Source organism: Amphiprion ocellaris, chromosome 16 (genome assembly GCF_022539595.1).
Source record: "Amphiprion ocellaris isolate individual 3 ecotype Okinawa chromosome 16, ASM2253959v1, whole genome shotgun sequence".
NCBI classification, from domain to species: Eukaryota; Metazoa; Chordata; class Actinopteri; family Pomacentridae; genus Amphiprion; species Amphiprion ocellaris.
The window spans coordinates 21899969-21913099 of record NC_072781.1 but is presented as its reverse complement, the minus strand read 5'-3'; the positions used below and the strand labels follow the sequence as shown (position 1 = coordinate 21913099).

General features: G+C 45.7%; 1 protein-coding gene across 1 annotated transcript in view; it reads left to right on the top strand.

Moving 5' to 3' along the window:
• shtn1 (shootin 1) overlaps positions 1-11018 on the top strand; it is a 43410-nt gene extending 32392 nt beyond the window's left edge. The window contains exons 13-16 of the mRNA XM_023296438.3: positions 6534-6637; positions 9517-9567; positions 9932-10052; positions 10834-11018. Of these exons, the coding sequence (XP_023152206.2) occupies positions 6534-6637; positions 9517-9567; positions 9932-10052; positions 10834-10865 (308 nt within the window). The 3' untranslated portion in view covers positions 10866-11018. The remainder of the gene's footprint in view (positions 1-6533; positions 6638-9516; positions 9568-9931; positions 10053-10833) is intronic.
• The last annotated feature ends 2113 nt before the right edge of the window (positions 11019-13131 follow it).

Sequence of the window (13131 nt, the reverse complement as noted above, 5' to 3'; positions counted from 1 at the left end):
CTACTACCAATTAACATTGCTTAGTAACGGTCAACAATATCAGGCTAAACAGGCCTAAACTTTACTAGTAACACTACCAAGTGTCAAAATGCCATATCAAAACAGCAAAGAACAGTTTAATTACCAAAAATTTTTTTTTTTTTTTTCTATTTATGCTCAATGCTGCACCCAGTTCCCAAACCTGTCAGGTGCCCTGCGAACCCTCCGAGGTCTCTGCTGAGGGGTGGAGGTTGCTGCAGGATGGTGAACTGGCCCACCAGTGGAATGTTCATTGTCAGTCTCGTTCAGTTCATGGTGTGCACGAGAATCAGGGAGCTGGCAATCAGCTCGTGAGGCTGAAGGTGGGGGGTCGGTGCTCCTTGCTGGTCCTGCAGTACGGTCCTCTGTGTCGGATGGGGTGTCCCACAGGTTGAGGGGACCGATGTCCGTGTCAGATGCACCGTCTTCGGCTGCAGCAGCTGGTGACTCCGCAGGAGCTGATGCGTCGGATTCCCTGAAGACCCAGTTGTTATCCAGTGGTGTTCTGGAGTGGTAAGGCTTGAGCCGGTCATGATGAACGATTTTGGCTTTTGACCTTGGGCTACTTTTGATCCGGTAGACCAAGTCATCTAACTGATCCACAACAAAGTAAGGACCCTCATAGGAAGGCAGGAATTTCTTTACTTTGTTCTTCACTCTCCTGGTGCCTTTGATAAGATGCCAGACAGCTGCACCAATATGATACTGGATCTGGCAGATGTTTTTGTTGTACTGTCTCTTAGCACGCTCCACCGATTTTCCTAGAGCTTCACGTGCCAGTTGGTGTGCGAGCTCCAGCCGCTCCCTTAGCTGTAGGACATAGTCAGGAGGAGTGTTGGCGGGCTCACTATTTGGTGGCAGACCTGTGACAAGGTCAACTGGTTCGGTTATTTCTCTCCCGAAAAGCATCATGTTCGGTGTGAGGTCCGTGGAGCTGTGCTTGGTTGCGCGATATGCCATGACTGCATAAGGAATCATTAGATCCCAGTCCCAGTGGCATCTTTCTGCGGTGGTGGCCAGGGTTTTCTGTAGGGTGGCATTAAAGCGTTCCACTTGGCCATCAGACTGTGGATGGAAAGGAGTTGTCCGTGTTTTTCCGATCCCAAGCAGTTCACACATCCCTTGGAAAACAGTTGATTCGAAGTTGGTGCCCTGGTCGCTGTGGAGGGAGTACGGGGCTCCATACCTGCACACCCACTCAGAGGCAATCTTTTCTGCAACTGTTGCTGCTTGAATGTCAGGTACTGGATAGGCTTCCACCCACTTACTAAAATAGTCTTGCACAACCAATATGTAGCGGTTGTGTCTCTCAGTCTCATTTAGAGGTCCCATCAGGTCTACTGCAATTCTTTCCATGGGTGCACCAACTCTAACTGTGCCCATAGCAGCCCGCAGGGTTTTCTTTGGACGGGCCTTTGCTGCGCAGCTAGTGCAGGTTCGGCACCACAGCATGACATCTTCTCTCATGTTGTACCAAAAGTACCTCGCCTTAAGGCGTGCTAGAGTCCTCTCTGTTCCGAAGTGCCCACCCACAGGGCCGTCGTGCATCTGCTCCATCACAGGTTTGCGGAACGTATGGGGCAGCAGGATCTGTGAGTGTCGTACCTTCCCTTCAGTGCAGTAGAATTTCCTCAATAACGCTCCATCTTTTTGATACAGTCTTTTCCATTGAGCCCAGTAGGCTTTGGTGGCGGGACTGTAGGCTGCAATCTCAACCCAGGGCGGCCTTGTGCTCCCGTTTTCCATCCAAGCCAACACTGGTGCTATGTCAGGGTCAGTCTTTTGGGCTGAACTGAGCTGGCTTAAGGTCCAGCCACTAAACAGTTCGGTATGGGCTGCCTCGCTCACCCGGTAAATGCTTGGGAGAGCTTCAGGATTGCCGCAGCTGCCAACAACATCCTTTACCCCCACTATGGGTGGCTCCAGCTCCGCAAACGCGACTTCTACACAGCCATCAGGCTCCACTACCCCCACTGGCGGTTGTCCTGCAGGAACCAAAGCGGTAACCGCCCCCTCTGTGACAGTGGTCAGGTCACATTGCACGCTTTTATGTTGACTCTGTGTACCCTCAAGGTGCGGGTCTGGTACCGTGCAGGGGCATGAACTCCGGCAGGGCCTCCTAGAGAGTGCGTCCGCATTCTGGTGATCCTTCCCTGGCCGATGAACCACCTTGAAGTCGTACTCCGCCAGTTTTTCCAACCAGCGGGCGAGCTGTCCCTCGGGTTCTTTCAATCTCGTGAGCCAGCGCAGGCTGCTGTGATCTGTGCGAACAGTAAATGTTCTGCCAAGTAGATACTGCCTGAAGTGGGAGGTGAATTCCACCACTGCCAATAACTCACGCCTGGTCGTACAGTAGTTCTGTTCCGTAGCTGACAGCCTCCTGCTCCCGTAGGCCAAAACCCGCTCTTCATCCCCCTGGATTTGAGACAAGACAGCCCCGATGCCAGAGTCACTTGCGTCTGTGTCAAGGAGCAACTCTCCTTCATCGAGTGGGTAGCCCAGGACAGGAGCTGCAGTAAGCCGCCTCTTTAACTCAGCGAACGCCCCCTGGCATTCGGCTGTCCAGCCAAAACGTGCATGCTTCTTAGTTAGCTCATGGAGTGGTTTGGCTACGGTGGCAAAATCCGCCACAAAGCGCCGATAATAAGATGCCAGGCCTACGAACTGCCGCACTTCTGTGATGTTTTGAGGCACGGGCCAGTCTTTGACCTTCTGGACCTTTTGAGGGTCAGTGGCCACGCCTTTTGCAGAAACGATGTGTCCAAGATAGGCCACCTCCTCCTGGAACAGACAACACTTTGAAGGTTTTAATTTCAGGTTAGCCTCACGCAACCTGGCAAACACCTGGCCAAGCCGCTCCAACATTTGTGTGCTATCCCGCCCCAGAACGATGATGTCATCGAGATACACCAGGCACGTCTCCCACTGCAGCCCCACCAACACGCGGTCCATAAGTCTCTGGAATGTGGCCGGTGCATTACACAGTCCAAAGGGCATTACGTTCCACTCAAAGAGGCCTTTACGAGTGCAGAACGCAGCAGCCTTGCGTGCCCTGGGTGTCATCTCCACCTGCCAGTACCCTGATGTCAAGTCGAGTGTGCTGAAGTACTTGGCAGTGGACAGCGTATCCAGTGTATCTTGGATACGTGGCAGTGGGTAAGCATCTTTAATAGTCCGTTCGTTTAAAGGTCTGTAGTCAACACACAGTCTGGGTGTGTGGTCCTTTTTTTTTACCATTACGATTGGGGCCGCCCATCCGCTGTTGCTGGGACGTGCCAGGCCAGCCTCAAGGCTCTGCTCCACCTGCTGGTCAGCCGCAACCTGCTTTTCCTTGGCCATCCTGCGGGGTGGATGTTTCACAGGGGGCCCAGGGGTGGTCAAGATGTCGTGCTGCACGACGTTGGTGCGGCCGAGATCAGTGGGGCTGGTGGAGAAGACGTCGCCGTGGGACCGCAGAAGGTGGGCTAGCTTGCGGCTGTCAACGTCCGACAGACGGGAACAGCTCTCAATATACAGGGCCTGTAGGTGACTGGGTACAAAAGCAGAGACAGGGTTAATGGGTTCTGACACTGTAGGAGTTTTTGCAGCGAGAGGCTCCACCCTCTCTAACACTTGTGCTGGCTGGAGGACTCCTGCCACCGCCCCTCTCTTCAGGGTGACAGGGGTGGTACCAGGGTTGAAGACTCTGATAGGGATGCTGGTGGGTCCTCGAGGCTGCACTACAGCGTGAGCCACTAACACACAATGCCTCTCAATGAAGTTCCTGGCAGGGCTTAACATCATGTCCCCCTCAACAGCGGAGTGATGGCGTGAGGCACCAGGAACAACATACTCACGCCCTGGCTCCAACACTGTTGTGCGTGCGACTCGGACAAGGCGTGTCTCGGCTGGGGGGCAGGAGCCGAGGTGAACCTTTTCACTGAAGAGGGTTACCTCTCTGCGGCCATAGTCCAGGCGAGCCTGTGCCTGTGTTAGAAATGGCTGACCCAGGATGACTTCGGTGGTTGCAGTAGTGTCAGCTACAATAAAGTTCACTTGGGTAACTCTGCTCCCAATGTGCACGGGTAGGACAACTTCTCCCAATACGTCTAAACTATCGGGCCCAATACCGTGCAGGACCTGTGTGGTGGATGGCTGAATGGGGAAGTTATTATTTGCAGGGATGGAGTTGTAATGATGTAGGGGCAAGACATTTCTTCGTGCACCAGAGTCCAACAAAGCACAAATTTCAACTCCATCTACCTTCACCATGATGCACATTTCCTCCTCCTGGCCCTTAGCACCGGCGACCATGGTGCTCCTGTTGGGCACTGGTAGTAGGTTGGTGTTGGGTGGCCGGGGTGGCCGGCGAGGGGAAGGGCAAGTCTTTTTAAAATGTCCAACACCAGAGCAGTTGTGGCAAATGACTTCTTCAGTGTTTTTCATTTTCTTCCTGTTTTTGTTCAGCTGCCATTGCTGATAAGGTTTCACTGTTTGGTTTGCGTTAGCTTCTATGAGTTCACACACTGGTGCGTAAGTGGGCTCACGCACTGTAGCTGTTCGGCCCCCTTGAGTCATGTAACTGCGGCCCCCTGGACGCATTAGCTGTGTTACGGCCCTGGCAGCTCTTTTTGTGGCCTCATACCTGTGTGCAATCTCATAAGCTTTGGCCAGTGTGCGGGGTTGCTCCTCCAGCAGCTTTCGAACCATCTCAGCATCTGCCAGAGCATTGGTGAAGATCTCCACGCTGATGCAGTCCTGCTCAATCTCACTGCGGTCAGCGTAGACGATGGAGACTTTCTCATAGATGTCGTCTCGGAGCATGTGTAGAGCCTCACTTGGTTTCCTGACTCTCTGCCTCAGCTCTATTCCGATGGCAGCAGCATGTTCTGAGCACGGCCCATAAGCACTCTCTATCTCCTCCACGATGCGCTGGTAGCTCCAGCGAGGGGACTTGGGATTCTTGTGCACTATGGCGCCTGCTGCACCCATCAGACTGTATCTTAACTGAACGGCTTTAGTCTTTTCAGTCCAGCGGTTAGCTTCGGCACAGCTTTCAAACTGGTATATAAAGTCTTTCCATGAACCTGATCCATCAAACTTGCCTGGTCGCAGCGTTGGAATTCTTTCCTTCTCTCCACATTGCTCATCATCGCTGCTGTCTGCGGAGTTACTGTAAATCACCGTGCATGAGGGGCAATGGTGAGGTGGAGGGCTGGTACGTTTCACATCACGCTGTTCATTCTCGCACAGGCCAAAATCTGTAATATGTGGCAGTGTTCGGTTTTGGGGTGTTGTGGTGTTTAGAGCTGGTGTAGCTGTAGCACAGCATGCTTGGGCGGGCTGCAGTGCATATGGGGTAAAGTCGGGCACAGTCTGCTGAAAGAGCTGGGCTGATACTGGGGCAGCTGGAGTGCATTTACAGTTCGTTGGAGTGAACGGGGCTATTAGCTTAGCGAAGTCCCTGTCAGCGTCCTGAGCTGCCATGTATGGGGTCGAGGTGACATATTTTGCACATTTCGGCTGCTCATGGGCCACAAACTCACCACCGCTCATTATTTCTGGTGTGATGAAGGGATTGTTGCTTGTAGTAGCCGTTGGGCTGCACCTCCGGTCCACCCCGTGACATGGGGCCGCGGCGTTGCTAGCCGTGGCTGCGACCGTTAGCTCCATGCTAGCCAGGAAAGGGTTAGTAGGGTGATAAGCGTGTCCCTCTTGCCGACGATATCCGTCCATATCGCCGTTTAAAGTCTCTGTTAAATCCGTGAGGAATGGGTTGGTGTTCATGATGTCTTTCGTCACCTTTATGTCTCTCTTAGGTACGTAGTCTCGCTCACTTTCTCTCGACCACCGCCGTCTTCTCGACTAGCCGATCCCGGACGAGCCCCCAGTGTTACCTTTTTCAGCTCCGTGGCGCATACCGTGGTACGCGGCACTACTGTGTTGACTCGTTTACGCCGGTAACAAGCCGCCCGGACTGCCGTCGAACAGACTGTACGAGAGGCGATTCATTTAGCGAACCAGAACCATTTTATTTTTGCTACCCACAGACACTGTGACAGGTACATCAATCTCAGTATATCGCGCGGGGCATACCCCATAATGCATTTCTCTTTCCTCCTACATTTCCCCCTAACCATTGCTCTTAAAGCAGCAGGCTCAGGCCGGTAACAACAAGTACAACCAAATCCACCTATGAAGTACCCCGTCATACAATGCAGATCACTATTTATGGTATAATCATTCTTTCATATAATTATTTCTTCAAAAAAAAACTTCACAGATTACTGCTAGGGGTTTGCCATTGTCAAGCTTTTATATCCAAATTTGCTTTATTTCAATTGCAGAGCTAATGATGTCTGTGAATTACACGGTGGTACAGCACTGCACCTCTCAAATAATTAAACACTATTATTTTGGGTAGTGTTTCATATTTAGTGTCAGTAAAGCAACTAAAGACAACATGTCTGTTGAAAAAAACAACTGAAGTTGTAGACTTGCTTATCTCTTGCTTATTGTGTGTCTGCCACTGCTAGAAGTGGATGTCAGGCAACAGGCAGTGGATGAAATGATGCAAAGGATCAAGAAAGGCATCCAACTTCGACCTGTCAGCCAGCCACGTCAGATACCCAGGAGACAGGTAACTTCACTTCTCACAATCTTTTTAAATGGTGTTCTACCCTGACATGATCCATGATCTGCTGTGTTTTTGATTTCTGATGCCAGTTCATGAAAGCTTTTAACCTGTAGTCTCATGGCAGTAAACTATCAGTAAAAGTTAATAACATTGCAGCGTTATGTTGTACTATTTGTTCCGGTACACTCTACTGTAGGCTCTATGTGGCTGTAATGATGCACTAGATACTGCAACTACTCTCCACTGTGAATTTTCATAAAACTCAGACTTAAACAAATTTGAAGTAATATGTAATTTCTTTAAACTATTTTCAATACAATCTACTTTGAGAAACATGAACTAGATTTTATCCAAACTGTACAATTTTTATTCTAATATAAATATATTTTTATATTTAGAATGCACTTATGTGGAGCACCTCAAAAATCCCCATAATACTCTCGCTAATCTAAGAGAAAAAAATCACAAACTTACTGTTTAAATTCAGTGAGCAGACAGAATATCTGTTACTATGTTAAATCTACTAAAAATGGTGATAAAGTTAAATGTAAATAAAATTGCAAGGCAGATAAAAGAAATGTATTGGAAATGCATTAAGGTGTTGTGAACTATGTGAAGCTCAGTATTCTCTATATTAAGTCAGTGCATCATTTTGCATATATCCTCAGTCACTATGGAGAGATGATAGAATTTAGTATTAAGATGGAGTTGGCGGAGGAAAGGCAGGTGCTTCAGTCACTACTCAGTCTTTGACAATTACACAGAGAAGGATATTATAGTAATATATAGTCATGCTGTACACTCATTTCAAATATGCATCCAAATTTCTGTGATGTGTAAACCACAGGCACTGGTCTACAGACGTGGAGAAACGTGACAGGATCAGAAAAGCCATTCTTCAATATGTTGTAGACTGAGAGAGAGAGTGAAGGTCGGAATGCTTGACCCCTACAGAGAGGTGATGGGTGACTCTGTTATGCTGTGGGTGGCATTTTGCTGCCTCTGCCCTTTAGATAGAAGGGTCATTGCAAATCATTACAAAGTTCTTCTGAGTGATCACCTTTATCCTGTGATGAAACATTTCTGTCCTGATGGAATGATCCCTTCAAGCATGACAATACTCCCAGCCATTTGGCATGATGGTTCACTGAATGACTGGTTGAGTAGGATAATTATGTAAATGATATGTTCTGGTGTTTACATCACCAGATCTCAACACAGTCGAACACCAATTGGAGATTTTGGACTGACATGTCCGACAGCATTCTCCAGTAACTTATCCAGTAATTATCGAAATACCTAATGAGGGAATGTCTTTTGGAAGACTGGTGGTCCATCTCTCCAGTAGACTACCACAGACTTGGAGAGCTGATGCCAAGCTGCATTGAAGCTGTTCTAGCAGGTCATGTTGGTGTCATACCTTAGCTTTTTCAGTTGTTTCTTCAATTTGTCGCCTGTTGGTACCTCTTGCTGCATTTCATAAAATATGATTGACATAAGCAATAATAAACTTCAAATTTGAGCGTATTTTATTTACAACAGAATCGGCACTGCCTTAATAAGCTACTTAATGAAGAGAGACAATAAGACAGAGACTATGTTGCCAGCTTGAAGTAAATATTGGTTTGTTAGACTAGTAGATTTCAGTGGTGAATTGAAAGTTGAGAGCAGATCTTCTGTCAAAGTGTGATGAGGTTCATGATATTCTGAACCTTATAATAGCTGGACATGGGACCATTTACACTACCGTTCAAAAGTTTGGGGTCAATTAGAAAGGTCCTTATTTTTTTAAAGAAAAGCAGTTTTTTTTCAATGAAGATAACATTAAATGAGTCAGAGATGCAGTCTAGATATTATTAATGTGGTAAATGACTATTCTAGCTGGAAACAGCTGATTTTTAATGGAATATCTCCATAGGGGTACAGAGGAACATTTCCAGCAACCATCACTCCTGTGTTTTAATGCTACATTGTGTTAGCTAATGGTGTTGAAAGGCTAATTGATGATTAGAAAAACATTGTGCAATTATGTTAGCACATGAATAAAAATGTGAGTTTTCATGGAAAACATGAAATTGCCTGGGTGACCCCAAACTTTTGAACAGTAGTGTATATTTCTTGTCCACAACTACTGGTCTTTTTACTGACGCTGCAGATTTTCATGTTGCCAACTGTAAATCCTTTGTGTCTGGTCTCTGACAGTAACATTTTGCTAGTTAGACAAACAAAAAAGAATGCCACCAACAGAGATACAAAAAAGTCCAGAGCAAGCTGCAGAGTTGTGAATGCTAAACACTGAAGACAGACAAAAGACATGAAAATGTGAAACTGGAGCACCATGAGTGAATGGGATGGATGGATAATGGATGTGTGTGACTTTGAGAGAAAATGTGTTTTCAATTTTGATGAAATCACTAAACCAAACCACCGGCTGCAGACATCTAGTGTTCTGAGGCCCGAGTGAGCTTTTTGTACATTGTTGAGGTTATATTGTTCAGGGCTCTTAAATCCATCAGTGTGTGGGATTATCTAAGAGCTTATTGTTTTGATAAAACATGACATATGGCCAAGACATTTTTAGTCTGCTTGTTCCTTCGACTCAACAACTCTGCCAAATTAGATAGCATTAGGACCTGCTCTACAAAGTAATTATAAATAATGAGGATGGGAAAATTGACGTGACTCAAAATGATTGTGCGTTGACACATTTGCGTCTTGCAGAAAGCATACATCCTCGTGCTCAAATGCAGTGTCTTGTCTTTATGGTAAGAGGTGCAGTTTACCCTGTAAGTGCTGAATGAGAAAAAAAAAATAAGTATAATGTGTCAGACTGCTGTTTATTTACCAAACCCATCTTTCGCCTCCTATTTTCCTCTTACCAGATGGAGAGGCTGCCCTCTAATTCTGCCATTCAGGAACTTAAAGGAATCATGGTAATGGGACTTTTAAACAATCAAATGTTCTCACCAGCCGTATTTTCCCAGTTTAACTTTCCACATCAGAATAGACTTTGTTTTCTACGACTGTACGAAGATGTGTTCACAATATTACGATATGATAAAATTCAACAAAAGTTAGAAAAATATTGAAATATTTTGCCTTGTAGAGAGTGTTACTGCAACCTTTAGAGAGGTTGATATTCTTTTCCTGTTGTACTGTTAAATATGCATCTGCTCCAGTTAAGTTACAACACAGTTTTGAAATTCTTAGAGTTTCTTAACAATTTACTCCTTTTGAGCTGTGATGTCTTTTTTTCATGACTAAGCCATCTGTATATGTTTTTGTTGAACTGTCTAGGAGAATTTCAATAGAACCTCCCCCAAACCAAAGGCAGCTTCTCCATCAGCAAACCGCGATGAGGAGCTGCAGAGGATCCTGCTGCAACGGCGGGATGCACTGGAGTCCCACCACAATGCTGGTAAGTTCCATCTCCTTCATTTTAAACTTGCTGTGGGCTGTAATGCATCTACCAGGTCTTTTTGGTGACACGTTAGACGTGATCATTGTTGCTTATTCACGCTATCAGTGCTTTCTTTGCTTTTGTGTTGAATTCATTGTAGGACTGTCTCATTAGCTTAATGAGAGACGTCCAGTACAGAATGTTAATCACTCTGAACAGTATTTTTTTTTTTTTTTTTTTTTTTATTGGATTTTTTTTTTTTTTTTTTTTAAGCAAAATTGTGAACATAAGTTAGGGGTGTATCATAGGGTCAATTAAATGTTTGCCCTTTGTTCTCAGGTAGTGTAAATGTAATTTTGTAGATTTTGATGATAGATTCTGTAGTGAAAAAAAAGCAGTTCAAACTATTTACCTCAAAATCTAATTCTTATTCTTCATTACATAGATTTGTATGTGTCCCTCTGGCCCCTGCTGCAATTTCATCAATTTCAACATGGTACCAGCAACATGTCTAAAAATCCTGTGACTTTTTTCAGTCAGACACTACATATGTCCTAGGGGTTAAATGTCATCATTTAAAATATGACGGAGAAGTTGATCTTGACCACTTTTTGATTCTATGACCATTATATGCCTTGTATTTTTGCCCTTTTTCAAGTACAGTCACAATATAATGTGACATCATTAAGTCACTGTGACCTCACTGACAAAATCCCAGCAAAGTCACTGTTACTTGCTGTAGTCTGAGTGAGAAGTGACAACGCTGAATGTTTCATTAAGTGTTTGTCTCCCTGTGCAGGTCTCCATCCCTTCCTCTCCCCTGCAGTGTGATGGGTGCCACCAGACGGAGCTCAGCCCTCACAACTGTCTGCATACGTAGTAGACTGGGTGTGGGTAACAGATAAACGTGATTGAAAATTAATGTCTACCATTTCAGTTTATTGTATGTATACACAATTCATTTAAAAGAACAATTTGACTATATTATGAGGAGTCGGTCATTCTGTCAGTGGATTTCCTCATCAGAATGAAGACAAATCAGCAGTTCTTGTGGTTGTAAATCAAGCCAGAGATTACGCATCCTGTGGACTAAGATCACAGGTTTGTTAGACATTTACATTGAGACCGTTTAATTTCAGTGAAATGAAAGATGGGCGTCCTATTCAGGGTTCATTCAGGTCTTTTTCTACAAGCTCAGGTTATTGTTTGGACTGTGAAGAAATAGCAGAGGGGGTTTTGCAGCCTTGAGCTTTTGCCAAAGCAAAGTATGTCTCTGAATTGTTCTGTCTCAACCAGTGTTAACCTTGTAGCCTCCCAGTGAGCAATTACAGACCACTGTGGTATATTTTGTTTCCACTGTTCCCCTCACTCACTCACCCACTAACTCACTCACAATCATCTTAGGCTGCTATTTTTTTTTCCTGGCCTCTTTTCCACTGCATCCCCCTGCAGTGTGTTTACCTATTGTGCTTCAGGGATTTACATTGGTCTGTGGTCATATCCCTCCAAGGATATGGGATAAATCAAGCAACTTCTAAATTATTTGCTCTGGTAGCCCAAAACAGACCTGCTTAAAAAGAATATGATATTGTACGTATGTTGATACGCACACACATATACTGTATGTATCAGCAAGACTTATTTGCCACTTATTTAGCAGGCCAGTCAGTGGCTGTCAAGTATTGCAAAAAGTCAGAATTGTAAACGCTTCACAATTTTGTAAGTGTTTAAGTGTCTTCGGGTGGATTTTCCCTTGAAGCCTCAGTCAGGGGTGGGTGTAAGTCATGGAGCAGAGGATCAGCCTGCGCTCTTTGAAAATCACAATGACTGTGCTGCCGATTTAACCACAATGGTGGGCAGCTCTCATGTTGTTTTGTTTTCCCCGACACCTGCTTGCATTTCCCAGACACTTCCCTGAGTGAGGGAGTGAAACATGAGAGTTGTGAACTGTGGCCGATGTCCATCACCTATTGTGCGCTGCTGTTAATTAAAGCTTTAGGCTTCATTTAGCACTGAGGTGCAATTTCCAGCTCCCATTCGCCCCCCCTCACACCGTGGAGGAAATGTCATTGTGTTTCAAAGTCTCTTCTCTAACCAGATTCACCAGCAACACGCTTCAAAGAGTCCCCTCCATCTTCCACACATTCATTCATTCATTCCCCACTCCACTGAAGCAAATGTCAGAGGAAGTCACACTCTAATTTTATTTAACAGCAGATTTAGTCTCAACAGTGGACCTCGTAGAACCAGGAAATTGTCTGTAAGTAGATTGTATAAACTAATCATTTGTGTATAGAGAGCACATTTGTATTTGCCTGCTCTTCATTTGCTCATGACTAAAGTAGTATGAGGATGTGTGGATTATCTTGGATAACATCTTGGAGGTTAGAGTATGAGTGAGCAGTTGACTTGCTTGAGTGGAATAAAATGAAAAAAGAAGAGAAGGCCTTTGTATTGATTTATGCGTCTGCCTCCTCATATCCTCCATGTCTAATGAGGTTCTTCTAGCCGAGGCCATCCTGGCATAGCTCAGTATTATGCCAACGTGCAATATAGTGTTTGATTCAGAGGGGGAGTGACGCAAGTGTCCTTTGGATTTGCTGCAACGCTCTTCCTTTCCTCAGCAGAAACAAAGTCAATGACTGGCTCGATTCCTTGCTGATGTTGATTGACGGATGATACACACATCTCCGATTAAGGCAAAACATGCAATTACACGAGCCATGCTGCGTCCTTTTCTTCCCTCGGCCTCTTGTCCGCAGTCACAGTCCCTTCTCCGTGCTCCGTCTCTTCCCTCGTCATCAGGCCGATACAATATAATGTTTTGTTGTTTTTGTATTTTCGTCCCTTCAGGGACCAGCAATTACAGGGGTCCTTTTAGTGTGTCTAGGAAACACTTAATTTGACCTATTTTGTTAGTCATTTCATTTATTTTCCCAAACACAGTAATTGCCTGCCAGGGAGCCACTGTTGAGACTCTGCTGTGTGTCCAGCCTCAGTTTGTGTCTGCACGTGTCATTGATTAGAGGTTGTCTTCACTAGCTGACATTTACAGCAACACTGAGTGTGAGCTGCCAAGAAGCCAAACAGAATGCAA